This window comes from Cimex lectularius, unplaced genomic scaffold (genome assembly GCF_000648675.2).
Source record: "Cimex lectularius strain Harlan isolate CLEC.00 unplaced genomic scaffold, Clec_2.1 scaffold5, whole genome shotgun sequence".
Taxonomy (NCBI): Eukaryota; Metazoa; Arthropoda; class Insecta; order Hemiptera; family Cimicidae; genus Cimex; species Cimex lectularius.
In genome coordinates, this window is record NW_019392993.1 from 3484052 (window position 1) to 3504486 (window position 20435).

At 34.1% G+C, this 20435-nt stretch overlaps 1 protein-coding gene across 1 annotated transcript; it reads right to left on the minus strand.

The window, feature by feature from the left end:
- Positions 1-5042: 5042 nt before the first annotated feature.
- LOC106666070 (Kv channel-interacting protein 1-like) lies at positions 5043-20115 on the minus strand. Its single transcript, XM_014392962.1, has 5 exons — positions 19959-20115; positions 16570-16764; positions 10865-10938; positions 5212-5421; positions 5043-5153 (listed from the first exon to the last, which is right to left on the minus strand). The coding sequence occupies exons 1-5, from the start codon at positions 20113-20115 to the stop codon at positions 5043-5045; spliced, it is 747 nt and encodes a 248-aa protein (XP_014248448.1).
- Positions 20116-20435: the final 320 nt, after the last annotated feature.

Here is a 20435-nt window from a genome sequence, read left to right on the forward strand (position 1 = left end):
GTCATATTGTATCTAAATTGAAATAAAATTGTTGTCCGGTAAAATAAAGGCGGCAATTTTATTTTTGTCACCGAACCGAAGTTTTACAGTTAGTCTGAACTTGTTAATATAATATGAATATAGAAATGCTCATTCAAACTTAAGTTCACGACGATCGATAATAGAGACAAGACCGACTGTTCATGACTCTATAGGTATATCTAGATTGATTAATTTATATTCAAACGTAGCAACAATATTTTTATAATTTTTCTCAGCTAATTTCAACTCCTGAGTTGTTATGTTTGTGTCTAGTTAAATTATAATTAATTTTTAAAAGTTTGAGGTAAGTTTTGGTCAAGTGATGGTCAGGCATTTTCAAAAATGTATGCCACCAACCATCTATTCTCATAAACACCTACAATTTTAACTGGACCTTTCGAAATTCTAACCTGACGGGTCAGGGGTGTTCCTTGGGGGACAACTTGTTAAAAAAATAAAATCAATAGTATTTTTAGGCGTTCAAATGTCCGAAGTATACAGCAGCTAATTTTCCAAGGGAGAGCCGACTGTAAATGTAATTTTAATGACGAGCATGCATGAGTATTGTTTTCCTCAGAAGTGTGGTATTGTATTAATTATATTCCTTCAAATGTCATGTAATACTTATCTAGATCTAGACAAACGATAGGATTGTTAAAAGTAAAAGTAAACAGATTATAAGATGGTTAAATTTGAATCGTGCCAATTTGAAAGCGTTACGATGATATTTACTTTCTTTTGTAAACCTGACGCTCAGACTTATCAGGTGTAACACATATTTCTCGTGAAATTTGATTAATTAATTATACCCATGGCATAATAAGTTATGGTAGTCTTAATAAACCATTATCTCCTCCGATCCCCCGGCATGTACTACGTTGTCAATTTTGTTTAACGAGGTTGACCAATATTACCGATGACAATTACTTTCAGAATTCCAATTCCTTTCTCCTCCTTCCAAATCTCCTTTTGTTTCCGCTGTAAACGATGCGGGAAACGAACGCCTACAATAGATATGCCTTCTTTTTGAGGGGTAAAAAAGAGAAAAGAATAATTGGAGAAAGACGGATATATTTTAATGCTGTACAAATAAAAGGACCGAGATAAAACCTTCTCGTTACGGCGGAACGTTCGTTACTAATATATTTATAATTTGGCTAATTGATATGAACTAAAAAAAATTGATAAACGGATTGAAAGCTCGATATGTACTTAAATTTTACAATTTTAAGCGTTTTCATACTCGCTTTATTAAAAATTAAGATGTCTTTAGGCCTTAATCGCGTTCTAAATCAGTAAAAGGAAAAAAGTTCAACAATACATACATATATATAATTAAATTTAAAAAGCGTGCCCGTTCTAATTAAGGAAATTAAATTGAATAATTAGAAATAATCATGCAACTGTATTATTTTGAGGTAAAACTCGCCTGTTGAAATTTTTTCTTCTTTCCTAATTTTAAACATTTAATCTTTTCTCTATAACAAAAATGCATTTGTTGGCAATGAGAAAAACTTAAAACTTACATGAACACTTCTAAATTATACCATTTATATCGGAAAAATATGACAAAAAATAGACTTTTATTGAAAATTCGTCAAACAATTATATATTTTTTAAAATTTGCCCTACATTGGTGCATTGTTCCGGTACAGGCATTTCTAAATGTTTATAGTATTTGTGTTCTGTTTATGTTAATTTACTGGAATGAATTTATTAGTGTAAAAGGGAGAGGTTGTTAACCCCCCTCCCAATATCGAGTAGTTTGGGGTGAGTGTGTGTCTGGAGAGTTAAGTTATTAGCGCGAATGGTTCGACCATGCCTTGAGAAATATCGAGTACACTGGGGGTGTGAATGTGATTGAACTTCTATGTTTATATTTGGTATTGTGTTTATGTTAATTTATTGGAATGAATGCCATTATTAAGGTGAACGGAAGGGGTTGTTTAACAGCGCCCTGAAGAAAACTTCGTGCTAAATGTGAGTCGAGAGAGTAAAAGTAAGTTATTAGCGAGAATGGAGTGGGTTAAAACCCCACCCCGAGAAATATGGAGTACTCTGGGGGCTGAATGTGACCAGACGTCTATGTTTGCGCAGGGTGGTGATGTGTATATATGTATTGCATGTTTAGTACGTATTCTGTAGTTGACCTGAAGTACAAATGAGAGGCTAGAAATTTAACAGAGTTAGAATTTAGTAACGGATCGAGATGCGTAAATGGCTCCAGGTTGAAAAATACGAATGAAAGACCAAAAAATGAAGTACAAACACACAGAGGGACGGCGATGACCTCAGCTGTTTGTCGGCCCCTAAAATTCCCACATTATATATATATACAATATATGACAACTACCTTCAATCGGGTAAAAGTAACAGTGAGTGGATAAAATAAAATAAATAAACAAGAATGAAGAAACTACCCATTGGCAGTACTCCTATAGGTCCTAGGTGTTCTTTATGAATGTGTTAATTGAGGTTAGTTTCACTATCACTGGAAAGGAGATCCCGGAGCCATCGTCTTTTTAGTCGGCGAGAAGGGTTCGAGGGAATTCGTCGAAATGAGAGTTTTTGTTTTTGAGTATAATGGTGGTTCTGAGGTTTGTATGCAATTGACGATAACGGGAGTGGATTACATGTTGGATCAAAGGAATATTTAGGTCTGTATGGGTAGTTTCGTTGGATAAATAAAAGGGAGCATTAAGTGTTTTTCTGAAGATGGTTTGGGCTCTTGGGGTGCTGAGGATATTGGAATATTTGGGTGAACCCCACACTTCCAATCCGTAAGTCCACACCTGATTCACAATGATGTAATAAAGAAGTTGGGGACCGCGGTAGCCGAGTGGTTAGCATGAGAGACTCTCACGCCGCGGTCGTGGGTTCGATTCCCACCGTCGCCTCTGGCCCTTTTTTCCCGATAACCCCCCAAAAAAGTCTTTTGTTTAAGAGAGGTAAGTTAAAGCATTTATCAAGAAGTCTTGAAAAAGAACTCTGTAACGTTTCGTACCTTCTTGTCGTTAAAGTCGTGTTTGAGGATTTTTGTCGTTTGTCGATGTATAGTCCTAGGGTCTGCACCTCGTGGGAGGAATCTTTTGCTGAGAGCGAATGTTGTGCGAGTGGAATTTTCTGGGTTTTTTTCTTGTGTGAGGTATTCCTGACGGTTTCGAGTGAGAATGTCTGGATCAAATTATTCAGAGTTACCTGAAAGGATCGCTGTATCGTCTACAAAGATTAGGGTGGTAGTTTGAGGAGGGATATGAGGTATACCTGGTACAGCATGGGGTTCAGAACACTGAGGTAAGTCCGGAGATAGATAAGGATAAGATAGTTTGGGGATGACACCGACCCTTCAATGACTCGGAAGTGAGGTAGCTCGAAGGATAAGGTAGAAGTTAGAGTGAAGAATGTCATTAAAGCAAGAACAGCAAGCTCGAATGCCAAACTCGATCAAAAGCTATAATTTGTTAATTTTAAGTGATTAAAAATGTATTCAAATTTGAGATTAAGAACCTTTCATTAGCCATAATTATAATTAAAATACAACATAGCTTCTGTTAACTAAGGGAATTAAATTTGATAATTAATTAATAATTCAAACTTCATAAATTCGTAATAAAACCATATTTTACATAAAATTCTATCACCAAACGTTTTCATCTTGATTGTGAATTCTAAACATTTAGTCGCACATGCATTTCATCTATGAATGTAAAGAATTTTCTTTTATATTTCAAATAATCGACATATGATTAAAATTGACTGATGAAGTACTTTAAACTAACACGAATGTGGAAAATGTTACCTTGGTTTTGTTAAATCAATTATAATTAATTAAAATTTTATTAAAACCTGGGACACATTGGGGAATAAAAGATCCCTATCGGTCTGGGTATGCTAAAAGGGTGAATTATAAACAAAATCAATGTTTTATACGCATTTTATTTTTGTTTATTTACTTTTATCTAAAAAACGCTTTTAAAAGGTATTCACATATTGAAGGGTTATCCACGAAATTTAACTTAGAGAGTATGTGGATTAAAATGTGTATTTTAACTTTTTTTCATGCAGATGTATGAAAAGCGTATCAATGATTTTTCTATTTAAGTAAATAAATTTTAAATAAAATTAATATCAAAAATAGTCATACTTTCGAATGGACTTGTCGTTTTGTCCTTCCTCTCTCTCTCTCACACGCACACACACTCGCTTACTCTATCACTCGCTCATGCTTTCCTTTTTATTTTCTATTATCCTTCTTCCTCCCTTTCTTCTCTCTCAAACTCTCTCTCTCTCTCCTCCTTCATATGCGTATATTTTTAATCCAGTTTAACAGATTGTGTCGAGGTTGACAGACCGATTGGAATAGTGATATGGCTTGGTTCCCCAATAAAAAAAGGGTTTCTGTTTGACCGCTGATCAATGGAGCGAGAGCCCGGAACGGAATGAGAGAATTTGCTTAAGTCATGAATTGGAAATGTTCTTTTCATGGGGTCTGCTGAATTGAATGCGTCCCCTCAACGTTGGTCTAGGAATAAAAAGGAAAAAGAAACAATTGTTAATTCGAGTTCTGTTAACAGTTTTTGGTCTGTGATTTAGTGTAGTCTAGGATTCTAATTGTTGCAATTGGCTAAATGGTCAATCAAATGACACTAATCGAATGGTCATTGGACGCTAACGACTAAACATTTTTATACCGACTATCATCCTTTAATTTTTTTTAGACGTTTTTAATTTATTGAAGATTTTAACGCCGTTTAAAATACTTTTATTGTAGTAAATGTACACGTTTCTTTCTTGATAATTGATGTAATATCGTCAAAGCATTTTATCAAGAAATTTTATATAAAAAAATTCTTAGTTGAGCTTAAAATGCAAGACGAACGCCGTTATCGATGAATCGGAATCAGTTCTTGTTATCCGTTGAATTCGTCCACCAGCTCGACATCGCTGCAGACGAAAACCGTCATCTTCAGTCACAACTGGACGGCCCCTGTCAGAAACGTCGACGATCAGCAGGCCGCCAATCAAATGGCCGTATCGAATATGGACATTGAGCTTGTTATGACTTCATCCGTTATACAACATTCGAGGAACTCTTCCCACGTTATGAAACCGTCTTTGTTTCTGTCCATCCTCTGAAAAAAACAAAACAACGTGTGAATCATTTATTTGGAGCTGTCAGGATTAACGGACCTGAAAAATGACGTCGATTTTGGCAGTGAGCTCATCCTCCTCATCCGTCGGCTGCAGCCTTCCCAAAAGATTGTAGACCGACGTAATAACATCTGCGAGTTCATCCTTGGTTATTTTACCGTCCCTATTTATGTCGTACAAAGAAAATGTCCATCTCAGTCTTTCTTCAAGAGAACCCCTACATAAAATAGAAAGACCTATGACCAAATCCTGTAAAAAAAAAAAAATGCTTTTATATAAGAGCATTAACAACTACTAGGTTTTCAAGCAAAATATTCATGTTATTGGAATTTTAATCACTTGGTCTTGTCCGTACTGCAACCAAACCTCCCGGCCTATTAGCAGCTTGGTCATTTCAGTCTCCAATACATACTACAGCTTTTATCTACTTGCCGGAGGTATCGCGGACCTTGGCTCTAAAGTCAGAGTTCGTGGGGCAACAAGTATGGCTTATTCTGAGCCGGGTGAGAATGAACTCTTATCTGAATCAGATCCTCTCAAAGCCACTTACCATATTATTATCATATGGAAACAAGCAGTTGTTCGATAAATAAGTCACTATTTTTTCTTGTATTATTATTGAAAGTTCATCTACCCAATTTGTTTTGGCGTATTAAGTTTGGATTAATCTTTGGCAGATAAAATTATCTAATATAACAGAGAAATCATGTAATATATAAGGTTCATAATATTAGGTACTTGCTTATGAACCCCTCGTTTTTATTTAATGAAATATTTATTGCCAGATATTATAAGGAGGATGGTGAAATGAATCAGAAAAATCCTCGGTCTTTTTTCCCTCGATCTTCGAACTCCTCCTGTATAAAATATTCAGAAAGTCATTACTCTTATTTGATGAAGTTTTAATTGGTTTCGTCTAAAACTGATTATGCTCGAATGTCTAACTAATCAATTCAGGGTCTAACAAATTGGATACCGTAGTTGAAGAATTTCCAGACGAGTCGCCAAATATGAAGCGTCAGTGGTGATTTTTGTTGACAATTCATAGTTTATCGTTTTAATTGGAATATTTTTCAAATTTGACTTACATTTCGAGCCATTTTTAATTGCATTTTAAGCGCTTAATTGCATTTAATCTTGGCACGATTATAAGCTTTAAAGTTAAAACAATTTCTATCTCCTATAAATGGCATTGTAAAATACGTCCGTTTTTTGACAATAAATTCAATGAACATTTCAGGTCTTGTGAAAAATTTAATCAAAATTATATGAAAAAGTTTGCACCACTGTTGCCATCTTCAATGTTATTTTGTAATTCCGTCTCTCAGAAATTCTCAAGTTTTTGGGTGATTAACTCATCGACTTGTTTTCTGCCGCCCTCAAGTGAAGTATTTTATCATTAATAGAGTTTTTCATAGCGTGAAATTGAAAATTTGAAGGCGTAATATCGGGTAAATACAATGGGTAGGGTAGCAAATCCCAGCCAAGGTCTAACAATTTCTGGCGCTAACATGTTAAAGACATGTTATTCTGATGGAAAAAACAACCCACTTGCGATTATTTATTTTAAAAAAAATTAAATTACAAGGGGTACGTAAATTACAAGTACATTCATGTTTCAATATTTAAAATCATTGTTGTAAAGAACCCCACCTTTCATTCTCAATTATCGATATTTTTACAAATGAGTTGTTATTTATGGATGCTTTTATGCGTATATTTATCATCCCCATCTATAAGAAAGGTGATCAAGAACTATTGAACAACTGTAGTCCAATATACCTTATTACCTTATTCACACAGTGTTCGAACATATTATATCTTACCGTTTGTGTAAATAAAATTGGATCATCATCCAAGTCCCGACATAGGTTTTTGAAAGGTAAATCAACAGGCTTTACTTTGGATGAGGGAGATTATGCACGTGTGACATTCCAGGATTTACCCAAAGCTTTTAACCGGGTTGGTCGTGATATATTCTATCTACACTACTTAAGTTGAGGGAGTATGGTAAGAGATGAAATATTTAAATGGTTTGGCACATATCTCTAGGAAAGACAGTGTATATTAAATGTGACAATGGATTCCCATAAAAAATGATAATATGGGAGTACCCTAAGGAAGCATAGTAAACCCACCATTGTTTTAACTCTAGATTGATCTGGTCGCCTACCTAGTGCCCCTGGTTGCTTTTTAACTAATTATTTTACTGACTCCAACTTTATGATTCGTGCTCATTCTCTCCATGTCGAACTGATGAAATATTTGACAGGGCAAGCCAGTGTTTGCTATTAACAAGCTTGACTTGTTACTCTTTCTACATCATCATTCAAATTGTGGCAGAGCGCGATGTTTTTGAGTATTGAACATAGCTATCGTTTTGACTGTCATCTAATGTTTTTGGTGCTTAACCTGAATGCATTTTTGACAGAAGATTGAAACCAGTTGTACACCTATCTCAACTGCCTATTTTGCCATTTTTATGTCACATATAAGATTTGTGGCATTGGATTCTGTGGCAGAGTATAATTCGGATTCTACTTCAAGACGGTTTTGAGAGTGATTCTTGGGCTGGGGTAAAGAGACAGTTGTTGATGTAAGTTTCAACAGGTCGATATAATTACAATTTCTGATGATTCTACAAACGATAAATATTGTATGCGACCACCGAGACAAGTCCATGTCACGACCACCAGGTACAACGATAAATTCCCTCTAACCCAACATCGCGCTACACCTTTTGGGCATTCTATTGAAGTTTATACTGAATGGCAAACATTTACAACAGAATAAACAAGCAGGATTAAAATAAAATGCCATAACTTGCTTTTGGAACTGGCGCTCTATGACTTAACGTCATTTATGAATTATCTAATGAATAATTTATCATTTTTAAATTTTATGTATATATATATGTGTGTGTGTTTTAACTAATTATATAACATAACGCTTACGTACAAAATGTACACTGTTTTTGCCTTTAAATAAAGTTTTTTGATTTGATGTTTTACCCTCGCTGTGACATACATATGCAACTGATCTCAGATACGTTGAAATGCTTTTACGAGATATGTTAAGTGTCGCGTATAGTTGAGTGTGGGTTGTTGTGTGGGTTGGAAAAAAGCTTCATCATCAGTTGAAGGACAACAAGAGCGCTTTGAATCATCCAAATCAAAATTTATGCTTCTGAACCGGGCAAACCACGTACGGTGCTTTCTCCTAAAGCGTCATCACTCATCTCCATTCACATCACAAATTTTCCTAGCGGTCTGTAACCGAGGTTTTCCTTTTGAGGCAATAAAAACTCAAGTACGAAAATGTCCTATTGTTTTCCTTATTTGAAATTAGCACAAGTTCTTGCCAAAATACGAGATTTCGACGGAAACTGTCGAATAAATACATCTGATAACTTTTCTCAGTGCATAAACAATAGTAAATGAACTTGCTTCAAAACACAATAGGGATTATTGAACAACGCAACGGACTTAATCTACAACCCAATACGGGACCAATGAAGTTTAACCAATATAAATGTCAAGCAATTAATATATTTAAAACTCGAATTTATTATTTAATATTTATTACACTCCTGTCGTTTTTACAGAAGATGTGTTCCAGCGAATGTGAGTTTTGTGGCACTGTTCGTGTATATATTGTGGATTCTATTACATTGGGCCGCCTCAAAAAAAAATTCGCAGCGTCGACCGAATCGATGATGTAAATGGAAAGAAAGGTATAATTGAATTCATCCGTTTAAGCAGGGCTTCAACGGGAATGCGAAATTCCTTATTTCTTCCATTCTCGAGAAATCCCTTTCTCATCCCCTTTGGGGTGGGTTCTCCACTGCCGGCCGACGATTACCCACCTCTTTGAATTAATAACCTGAATAGATTGTGTTAATTAAATGGGGTAAAACAGAAATTGACGTGGCCCGCCTGCCCAATGCTCTTTTTGCACCGTGTGAAAAACGTAAACCAGACAGAAATTAATTAAGGATCGACGCGTCCAAGGTTCTAGACACCAGAAAACAAACATCTTCGGAATTTAGCAGCACTAGAATTCACTCGAGGGCGTTTTAATAGAGAAAAACCTAATACTTATATTATTGTAAATTATATCGTTTTTATGATTAATCAATTATTATTTCACTAGAAAGGCTTTCGACTCGATCATAAGTTGATGCTAAAAAAACTTGAGTGTATTGTATCTCTAATATTCCCCTTAAACTCCTTGAAGCATATTTATCGGACAGAACTTTAGTCACAAAAGTTTGGAACAGTTTACAGTTCTTCTTTACGCGTTGAATCCGGTGTACCACAAGGTACAGCCTTAGGCCCAATTTTGTTTCTTTTATATATTAATGATTTTTTGAAAATTAAATTCTCTGAAAAAATATTTAGTTATGCAGATGATACTTGTCTTATTTTTTCAGGTGCTAATTTACTCAATTTAACTAAAAGTATAAATAATGATATGAAAATAGTTAAACTCAAACTTTCTACTTCTAAACACAAAAAATTGTATTGTATAACACTTTTCATTAAAAAATAAAATAAATATAAATAAATTTAAAAGTTGCTGTTCATACTTATGATGATAACGATGTGTGTTCTTTCTTGCCTATCCCTTTTGCTTACTGTGTTAGATAGTTTGGTGTGAATTGGACTCAGATCTAAGTTACATATTGATTCTTTGGTTTCTCGTCTGAGAAAGTTCTTTTATAAATTTAGAAATGTACGCAACTTTATGAAAATTGAACTTTTAAGGGCAATATATTTTTCTCTTGAACAATCCATAATAGTCTATGGTGTCGTTTCCTGAGTAGGTACTGATAAATGCTACACTAAGAGTGTGGATGTAACTATGAACTCACTTTTTAAAATTATTTTACGTAAACCGTATAGATTATTAGAAAAAATTATACAGTGAATTTAAAGTAATGAATCTAGCCCAATCTTTCTTAAATCTTATATATATAAATAATTTTGTAACTAGTTACATCAGTGAATATAACACAAGACACAATTCATTGGCTCTCACATTTTTACAATGTAAAAACTACGCAATATTTTTATATAAAGAGAGGATCATCATTCAAAATTTCAAAAACTACAAAGAAGGCAAAAAATTTATAATTTCAAAAATTTTAAATTGTAAAGATATTTTAAAGCCAAGATTTATTTTTTCATGCTACACGTTTATTCTGTATTGTTTGTTTATGTTATTGTTGTTTGTTTATTCGCTTGTTTTTTGTTATGATTTTGTAAAGATATATTCTGTTTATTTCTCTGATGATCTTCAAAAACCCCTGCTGTTTAGTACAAGCTTTGCTTTTTGACAGCAGGCAGGTATGTACCAAAATATTATTTTTTGTTATAAATTAATATGTACATTCTTGCAAATAAAGATCTATTATTATTATTTTATCTTCTTCTTCAAGAAGCACAACTGAAAACATGCAACATGCAAAAAAATTCAACTAGGTTTTGTATAAAGTTGTAATCAATACATCTTTTTACATAATTTTATGCTGGATATTCTATAAGAAAATAATGCTCACAGTTTTGGGATTAAAAGACAACAAAACAATGTTGACGTTTATCAAGGACCTTTATCAGGCTGAATGTGAGTTTAATTAAATAAAGAATAAACAGCGTATTAAGTAAAATATAGTTACATTTTAGACGACTACCTGAAAACTGAGTGTTCCGTTGTTCCCCTGGTCCAAAGTGTGGAACACGTAGGTTGCATATTGGCTCGTGTTTGCTGAAACAGAAGGGAAATATGTATTAAATTTTTCGATTTTTTTTTAGGCTTATCTAAACGACCCCTGTGAACAAATGGTCGCTTTGGAACCGGAAAAAAACGACTAGGTTGAAAGAGCAAAAGGGAGTCTAATGTCAATTCAGGAGATTGATCTCATCCGCCAGACCCCAGACACGTATCAGAAAACGACATTTACTTTCCCATCCTATCTCCCATTTTGTATAAAAGGGAATTATGCCAGAGGACTCGGTGTTTGCTGACGTTTTATGAATTGTCATTAAAGCAAACGGTCAAACGAAAGAGTGATAAACAGTTTTATACGGGAGGAGAAGATAGAAGTAATATATTTTATAACGAAGGATAAAATAATATGGTGTATAAAAGTTATCGAAGTAGAATAGTTTTATGAGAAAGTTATTGTTTATGTCTGGCAGGGAAATTTTCTATTTCATGCCCCTAACTAAGAAAATTGCACAATTAATTTAATAACTTTGAAACACGACGAAATTAATAAAATTATGAACTAAAAACTGCATAGAAGTAGACAGTAATTTGGAAATATTAGTCTGGTTCCACCCCATTCTTATACTTTTATTGAAATCTTGTAGAAATTGAATCAATACGAATACTGATTTATATGAGCTCAAATCGCACAAGCAAGTACGAATATATACATGTGTGTAAAGTGTTGAGCATAACTATTCTCCAGTCCACCGGCAATTCTAAGTTTTGTACTTTATTGTAAAGTACTACCGGTAGCCCTGGAGAATCACCCACCCTGGGTGATGGTAGTCCGGGGTCAGACTCGGTCTTGTACGTCCACCTACCGAGTCTATTACGAACATCTAGGTCATTTCAGCCCCGAAAACAAACAGTTGTTAAATTCATTCTGTTTAAAATGTTAGGTGTATTGACCACTTTTTTTATACACGATAATCTGGATGAAAACAAATTCAATTGTACTGCCGAACTTTTGACCTATTTTAAGGTCATCATCACCATGGAAATACGATTTTTAAAATTTCTACAAGGTAACATAATTTATTTTTTTGTAAAAGATCGTTTCAAATTTTTTATTGTTACTATTAATAGTGTTACCGTCCTTGGCGATGTTGCGACTGAGAATGTCTTCAAAGAAATCAAAAGAAAACAACCGAAAAGGCCCAGGAAGAGTGTGAGAACTATTCGGCATAAATATGGCAACAACATCTTAACAAATATCAGATTGTTTTAGTATAAAAAAACTGTAACTTCAGCCGATTCTTATTCCAGGAAGATGTGTATTTTCTCTGATAGTCAGGAACTTAAGTTCTTATATTCAGGTAAAAAGCGTATAGAATTGTATGGAATCCCAGGCCGAAAGTCACACCAGTGACCTAACCTTGGAATGGGACATGGCCGTAAAGGAGCCAATATGAATTCACCAGGTCTCGAATCCTTCTGTGGCATAGTACTTTGCCAAAAATATCCAATCCAAAAATGAATCCTTACTGAGTACAAAACTTGGCGGAGCAACACCCCAGAAGAGATTCACAATAGGACCATTCGCAAGGTTTATAAAGAAAATACTGGAAGCAACAGAACCAGGATTTTGGTTAGACTCCTGAAAGGGTACGACCGCCTAAGAAGGCATGTAAACTGGCAAGGAGTACTGATAGAAGAAATACTGTGCAGATACTACCAGGAAGGAGAGAAGACCGCAAAACACACTCTATGATTTATGAGGGTCTATTCAAGTGTACATTCTTGCAACTAGGAGTGGAAAAACCGCAATCAAGATCCTACATCAAGGAGCCGCTGGCAAGCTGTACATGTTGAATAACGACCTGAAGCTGACCAGTGAGTTATAAAAAATTGAAGATCAATACATCTACTCATGTCGATGTGCGGAACGCCTAGTGGCTGCCCGAGTTATCCTTAAAAATGATTATTTAGAGATCGTGAGATGCGATGTGGTGTAATGTAGGTTTAGAAAAACATTTTTTTATCATGCCAAAGTTTCGATCTTTATTGAGATCATCTTCAAGCCCCCGGATTATAAACATTGTTTACATGATGCAAATACATATAAGTTACGAATATGAATTTATACAATGATGTACACAATATAGAAATTTTAGGTTTAATCAAAGTGGTTTTTTCTGAGTGGATGTGTCACTATTGTGTGTCTTGTTGAGAGAGTTAGTCAGATATTTTTTTTGTTTATATATGTTTGATTTTGAAAGAGTGGGGAAGGAAATAGGGAAAGAAATTAAATTTTTTTGAGAAGTCGACTTCTTTGAGATGAAAGGGAATGAAGCAATGGAAAAAAAGGAGTAGTAATTTGTCGTTCCGGCCTAGGCAGCTATTTAGGATTATTACAGACGGGATTATTATGGAAAGCAGAGGTAAAATGTTGAAGATTTAGACTATGAAGAATAGTTTGATGTGGGGAGTGTAAGGATTGTTATATATGTTGTATTATATGTTTTATGTGTTATATGTATGTTATCGATATTGAATTTGATTTATGATATTAGCGTAGCTGCTGCTGAGCTTACATGTGTCGTTCTGTAATTGATGCTGTATTATCCTTAAAAATATAGCTTATGTACCTTATGTACATAACAGGAAACACAATAGTAAAACATTTATAATTTATGGAAGAAAATATGGAAGTGTTTATAACATCGTTTGTTTACAACTTTCCTTCCAAGATTTGAGGTACTGTCACTTTACTCCCTTCCTAAAAAAAGTTTAAATACGTTTTTGTGTAATTAAACCTTTAATTTTATTTCTGAAATGTGAACAATAACTTAAGTCAAAAGCATTGAGAGTTACTGACTGCAATGGTCTTTCTGAAAATTCAAATAAAATCTTGGAAAAAGTAGGCCAGTTGAATATTGAATTCATAAACCTGTCGGTATAAATTACCATGTCAAAACATAATAAAAGTTGAACTGATCGAAAATGAAAAAGGGTGTCGTAATAGGACATAAAAACAAGAATAAACTTAATGCTCTAATTCCGAAAAGCTCTTCCTGGATCCTGACTTAAACAAAGTGCCGGATTGACTGGAACGTGTCTTCTCTTCCTTTCCTCTAAACGGTTTCAATTTAACCTGGCGAATTTCGACTCGAAATAAATTATTCCAAAGAAATTTTTATAAAAATTCCATTCAAAATGGGACGAGTCTATTTATGTGGAAAATACGGGAAAGGAAAAGTTAATTGAAAAGATACAAAAGACTTTTATCGTAACTTTGTAAGGTTATTCAATAAGAAGTATTATTGGAGAATAAGTAATCCAGACCCATCAAATACTACTTTTTTTCAGTTATGAAACAAAGTTTACATTCTCAAGTTTCTCTTATACTTTACATTACACAATCATGGATAATCTAAGCACTTCACCTATCATAAAATATTAACTGAAGTATGGAAAATATCACCTGGATTATTTTTTATTTTTGTCTCCTTTTCGTCTAATGCTACCTAAAAGATTTATTTTATGACATTGAATGAATATGAATTCGCAAAAAGGTTATTTTAATTTGCTGGAGGGAAAATTTAATTTACAAAAGGGTGATTTCAATTCGCAAAATGGTAAATTTAATTTTGTAAAACCTGTATAGCCAGCCGTGTTTTTTAAAGGTTCGAGTACAAAACTCCACGAATGAAAATGCATATAGGTTGAAATGGATTTGCAAAAGTGTGAATTTAATTTGTAAAATAGTGAATTTAATTTGCACAAAGATGAAGTTGATTTGCAACAGGCTGAATTTAGGTTGAAAAAGAGTACAAAATTCTACCAAATAAAATACTCAAAAATTTGAATGCATCGGACAGACAAAAACAATAAGGATTGGCTGACGAAAATGATCCGAAGCTCAAATTTATTACCTCGTATCTCAAGAAAAGAATCTTTCGAAAATTGTTGTTTTTAATCATTATTCGTACATTATTAAATGTCACAAATTCAAAATAGTATAGTACTGACGTCCTGATTCAACTGCAAGGAATATATTTGTTATCTGAGAACATAAAATATTAAGTGCATGAAAGCGAAAGTGAAAACTTTTTACTGTATCAGAGGTCAGCTTGATATTTGCTATATTTCTATCTTAATGTCACGATAACACGTGTAACTGTTGCTTAAATACTTTAATTATTACTCAAACAAATATATATGATCATTGTTTTAAATTATTATTATTATTATTATTTAATTGCCTTGCTCGCATATTAGCCAGTGTACGTAGTTGATTGTTTCAACATGTATGTAACTGGGTGGAAGGTCTACCAGAATCAAGCCACTCGGCTACCGCGGTCCCCTAAATTATAATTTGTATATAATATATAGATTATTATATATTATATATACGATATATATTATATACATTATTATATTATAATAATATTATAATAATTATAATAATACTATAATATTATTATCATAGTATATATATAATAATATAATGTAATAACATATTGTATAATATAATAGGTGATATTGTCATATAATATATATTGTATAATATAATATAATAATATATTGTGTCACGAGCGGGATTCGACCTTCGGCTCAATAGGCAGTTGCTCTAACCACTTGAGCTATCGTTACTTCAAACCACTCGGACAACAACTACCCTTCTCAATCTACAACCTTTCGAATTTTCCCTCCTTTTTGCCAATTTTTTGGAATTCGTTCGGTTAGAGCAGTGGCGTATTGAGCCGTAGGTCGTGGGTTCGAATCCCGCTCGTGACACTAGCTTTTTCATTTCAACTAAGACCTTACATAAAAAGATTAATTAATATTTTAAAATGTTATACAAATAATATTAGAAAACAATTGCAAAAAAATGTGTTGAGTAAGTAAGTTAAAATAAGAGTATTTTGTGCATATTTAGATGAATTTTATTCAGTAAATATTTTTCATTAAATATAATATAAGTTAAATATGTAAATATATACATATACCTACATACTCGTACAGAAGTGCAAGTTAAATAATGTACATGAAAAATATTTTATTGTTATAGAAGTAAAGAAAAATAATTCAAGATTTAACATGTCCGCACACTTGACTTAGAATGGGGAAAAAGAAGAATTAAAAATAGTAAGATGTGGAAAGTTTTTAGCTGAACACATATTTCTGTCAATAGGAGCATTTTTACAATAGTTAGTAAAATGGTAGGAAATTTGAAAAAATCTATTATGCCTGGTCAAGTAGCTCGGTACAGAAAAGTTTATTTAATTGTAAGTAAAAAAGGTCTGTCAGTGTAGTATTTAATTATTAAAAAGTGTAAGTAAATAAGAGCGAACTGCAAAGTCTACGACTTTCTAGGGGAATTAAATTAAAGGATAAAGTACTGTTCAAATTGTTTATAGTCAGTAATAATTACTATTATTTTATAGGCAAGAATTCTAAGAAATTTAAATTGTACCGATTGAAGTTTACAGATTATTAAATTAAACAAATTTTCATTTAATTAATTCAGATAATGGTACGAAGGAAAGGCTCATTTTCTCATTAGGTCTTGCCAAAAGAGTGTGCCCTATCATACTGTTTGCATATTTTCATTTTTTATGATTTGCGTTATCTGCATTGAATGATTAATGATTGTCTGATCGTGATGTGTATTGCACTTACCTCCCTGAGGGAAGAATTGTGAGTATATCGTTCTGAACGTTTCTTCCTTGACGAGTCCAGAGGGGCATTCCGACTTGAAACCTCTGTATATGCGTTTGATCTCCTGTTCCGTGAATCTGGTCGCCTTCGTTAAAGATTTGAGCGAGTCGGGCCTGGCCCTGGGCGGCAGTTGCTCACCTTCTTCGACCTCCTGGTCTGAAAAAAGTAAATATCGAATGCAGTTTCGATTTAAAAGTGTTATTTTTAAACTATGAATATACAAGAATAAAAATATTGTCATATAACGTTTGGCGTAGATTTGAATCCAGATCCAGACAATTTCAAGACATTGCACAATTTGATAATAAAACATAAAATGAACTTTTTTGCAGTCCCTGTACATTGAAAGAGAACCAAATGTTGCAAAATAATGACAACCGACAACACCAATGAAAAAATTTACATGTTTTTCAGTTAGTGGCATCATGTGTAGCATACCGACGACAGTTCATGTTTTTATTGCGAAAAACAGGCTCGTTTTATGGTACAATATCGATTTGAACATTTAAAAACACACTTGTACTGTAAAATTTCTGATGGGGTATAGTTGGTGCCTCTCAGTTATTACTGAAACAACGTTTTCGCCCAGCCCCATCTGGAAGAGAAGATGTCATGATTTATTATCACACAATATGACCAACTGGGATTAATTTCGTAAAAACCGAGTTCATGCGGTTTTTCAATTTAATTTATTGTGAAACTCACCGAAGTGTTTTTTCAGCAGAAAACGTTGGCTCATTCACTCACGTTAAATTGAAGAGACGTTTCGACTATGGACAATTTCACGCTCTAAATTGTTATTGATTCGCAATTAAGATTTTAAGCTATGGGAAACAGTTTTGGATTTAACACTGTGTGATTTTGTTGAAAAGGAAACTTTTCATCAGGCCTAGTATTTTTTTTATTCTACGTCCATCAAGCCGGGATCAGTTCAGTCCACCACCTCGCCTGAGCAATGGCCCACTTCCTCCTGCATGATCGCAAACGTTGAAAAGGAGGTGATAAATGAAATAGCAGACTTTTTCCACCGGAAAATTGAAGAGCAGTTCCATTCTTCATTGTCTATCTTTCTTTCTTTCTTTTGTTCGTCTCGAGAAAAACAAAACAAAAAAACAAACAAAAAAAACACAAAAAGACAAGAGAATTTATTCTTGGATAAAGACAACAATAAGGCCCGAATTGAGCACTCGAGTGGGGCTGTGGATGAAGTGACTTTTGCACTTGGCAAAGGGCGAGGGCCAAATGTCCTTTTCCTGACTAAATTACAGGGACCGATTGCAGAAGGATTGATGCCGGACCATAAATTTAAATCGGCCGTCTACCTGAATTGGGCGGAGCGGGCTCCCGTGTCACACCTTTTCAGCCTTTCACAAATTATTTTGCCGTTTGCATAAATAATAAATACTATTTTCAACTCTAAAAAAATCTAACGTGGAAATTTAAATAATTATTATACATAACAGTAAATTACACTAGTACATATACAGGGTGTCCTTTTTAGATGGCCCGGCTGAATTTCTCTTTAACCAATGACGCTATCAAAAGAAACAAAAAATATGTATTTAATATTTTTTAGCCTAGTTTCAAATTTTTACCTTTTTTAGAGAAAAATTATACAGGGTACCTCAAGTCCAGTTCACCTTCAAAATTTCATATACGATCCTATGCATCCTAACATACTTTTTCAAAGGATTTTGTACGCTGAAAATAATGGAGCAATTTTGATCAAAAAATAACAAAGTTATGGCAAAAAGTATTTAAAAACAAAAAACAGTTATTTGGTTTGCTATTTATTAATCACATTTCATGTTCGAACTGCCTGTCTTGCGCAAAGATGCAGATGCAAAGAGTCAGGGGAGATGGATCAAACATTTTCTATCCTTTGCCGCAGTTTTTCAGCTAAGGTTGCAGGGTTATTGGCAGGCGTAGACACTGTTTTTTAAATGGCCCCACAGAAAATAGGCAAGTGGAGTTAAATCCGGTGACCGAGGAGGCCAACTGATCTGGGCCATGAGATCCTATCCACCTATCCTGGAAGTGACGATTCAAATAACGTCTCAACTGCAAAGAATTGTATGCGGGGCATCCATCAAGCTGGAGAATCATTCTTTATCGTTGTTGCAGAGGAACTTCATCTAATAGTGTTGGTAAAACATACGTCAAAAAATGGAGGAACTGAGCACCATTTAAATTATTTTCGTAGAAATGAGGCCCAATTAATTTATTTACGAGACGTCCACACCTTGGTACTGGAAATAAGAAGAAGATGAGACGATGAAAAGAGTACGAAATTCTTAGATTTTCTCTCTGCCCACGTTCAAAAGTTCCAAGGGTTTAATATACCATTAGAGGTGAACTTGGATTCATCAGTCCACAGAATGATGGAAGAACGTTTTATTCGGCCTCCCAAATCGATATTTGTGCAAGGAAAGTTAGACGCCCGTCATAATCAGAGTCCCGAAGTCCTTGGAAAAGATGTGAGATATACGACTTAAATTAGTAAGTCCGAAGTACATCTCTAATTTTATTTTTTGAAAAACCTAAAACCGTTCCAACATTTCGGAGAGAGGAATTGGGATTTTCGCGAACATACAGTAAAATATTCAGCTCTTCGTCGAAATTACGCTGCTGGTTTCTTGGTGATGGAACAGCAACTGATCCGTATCTCCTCATAATGCGAGCAACACGAATAAACGTTTTGTGGTTGACTCTGGGGCAATCAGACAATTTCTGGGAATGCAACTTGACTGCACTACGCACCACTATTAATAAAGCAGTCGTACATATCAACTATGCTTTTTTGAAGACATTTCTTTTGCTGGGTTTTGTATCAGGCCTTAATGCTGTTCATGTCATCGATAATCAGTCTTCGCAAAACCAGATAGGTAACTCGCTGTTGTTCGGAAAAATGTGCTCTTCGGTCACAGTTCCTCTCTAAGGTCACATCAAGGACAAATTTTTTTGTGCACATCCATGTTTGCCAGGCCAAATAAGTTTTAACCAAATTTAATTGTTCCAACTTTAATTACTATTTGCCTTCTGTTCAATCTACTGATAAGCTTACAAAAAAATTATCTCGGAAATGGCAGCATTTGAAGTTGAGAAGAGTCTACAATATAAAAACGCCAATAGTTAAGCTAAATAATTTTATTCCAGGTAAGTGTTACGCTTTTCAGATTTCTCATAACCCGGTTTAAAGAAATTAACAAGAAATTTATTGTCAATGACAAATTATTGATATTTTACCTTAGTTTGTTTATTCTCTAACAGAAGGTTTTTTGTCATGTTACAGAAAAAAATAAAATGTCTTGTTGGTTAATAGCAAAGCATATTAAGCATTTCCGACTCACCCAATGAGAATTTCACCCCAGTCCATGCTGTTCTCAGATATGAGCATATCCTCCTACACAGGTGACCTTTCTCGCCTCTGTGATGCTTGTGCCTCCGTCTCGGTTTGACCCCTTCCTCTTCAAGATTATCTTTGGCGTCTTCGTCTTCTTCTAGCATAATTCCATCTCCCTAAACACAGAAGGAACGACCATGGGAAAACTTACCTTGCTAGTTACACAGGTAACTCTGACAGACAATGTATGCAAATGCTTCTATTGACAGGCACAGTCAATATTTTATATTATAATGTAAATTTAACGTAATTTAATTGCATCTTTTATTTTAGGGCTGTTATAAATTAAAAGCCAAACAAACACCACCCTGCCCGGCAAAGCGTTATGATATTTCATTTAATGTAATGCTTAAGGATGAGCGTTAATAATAAAGAATATCAAGGGATGAAAAAAATTACATCAGCACAACATCCGAGTTTAAAA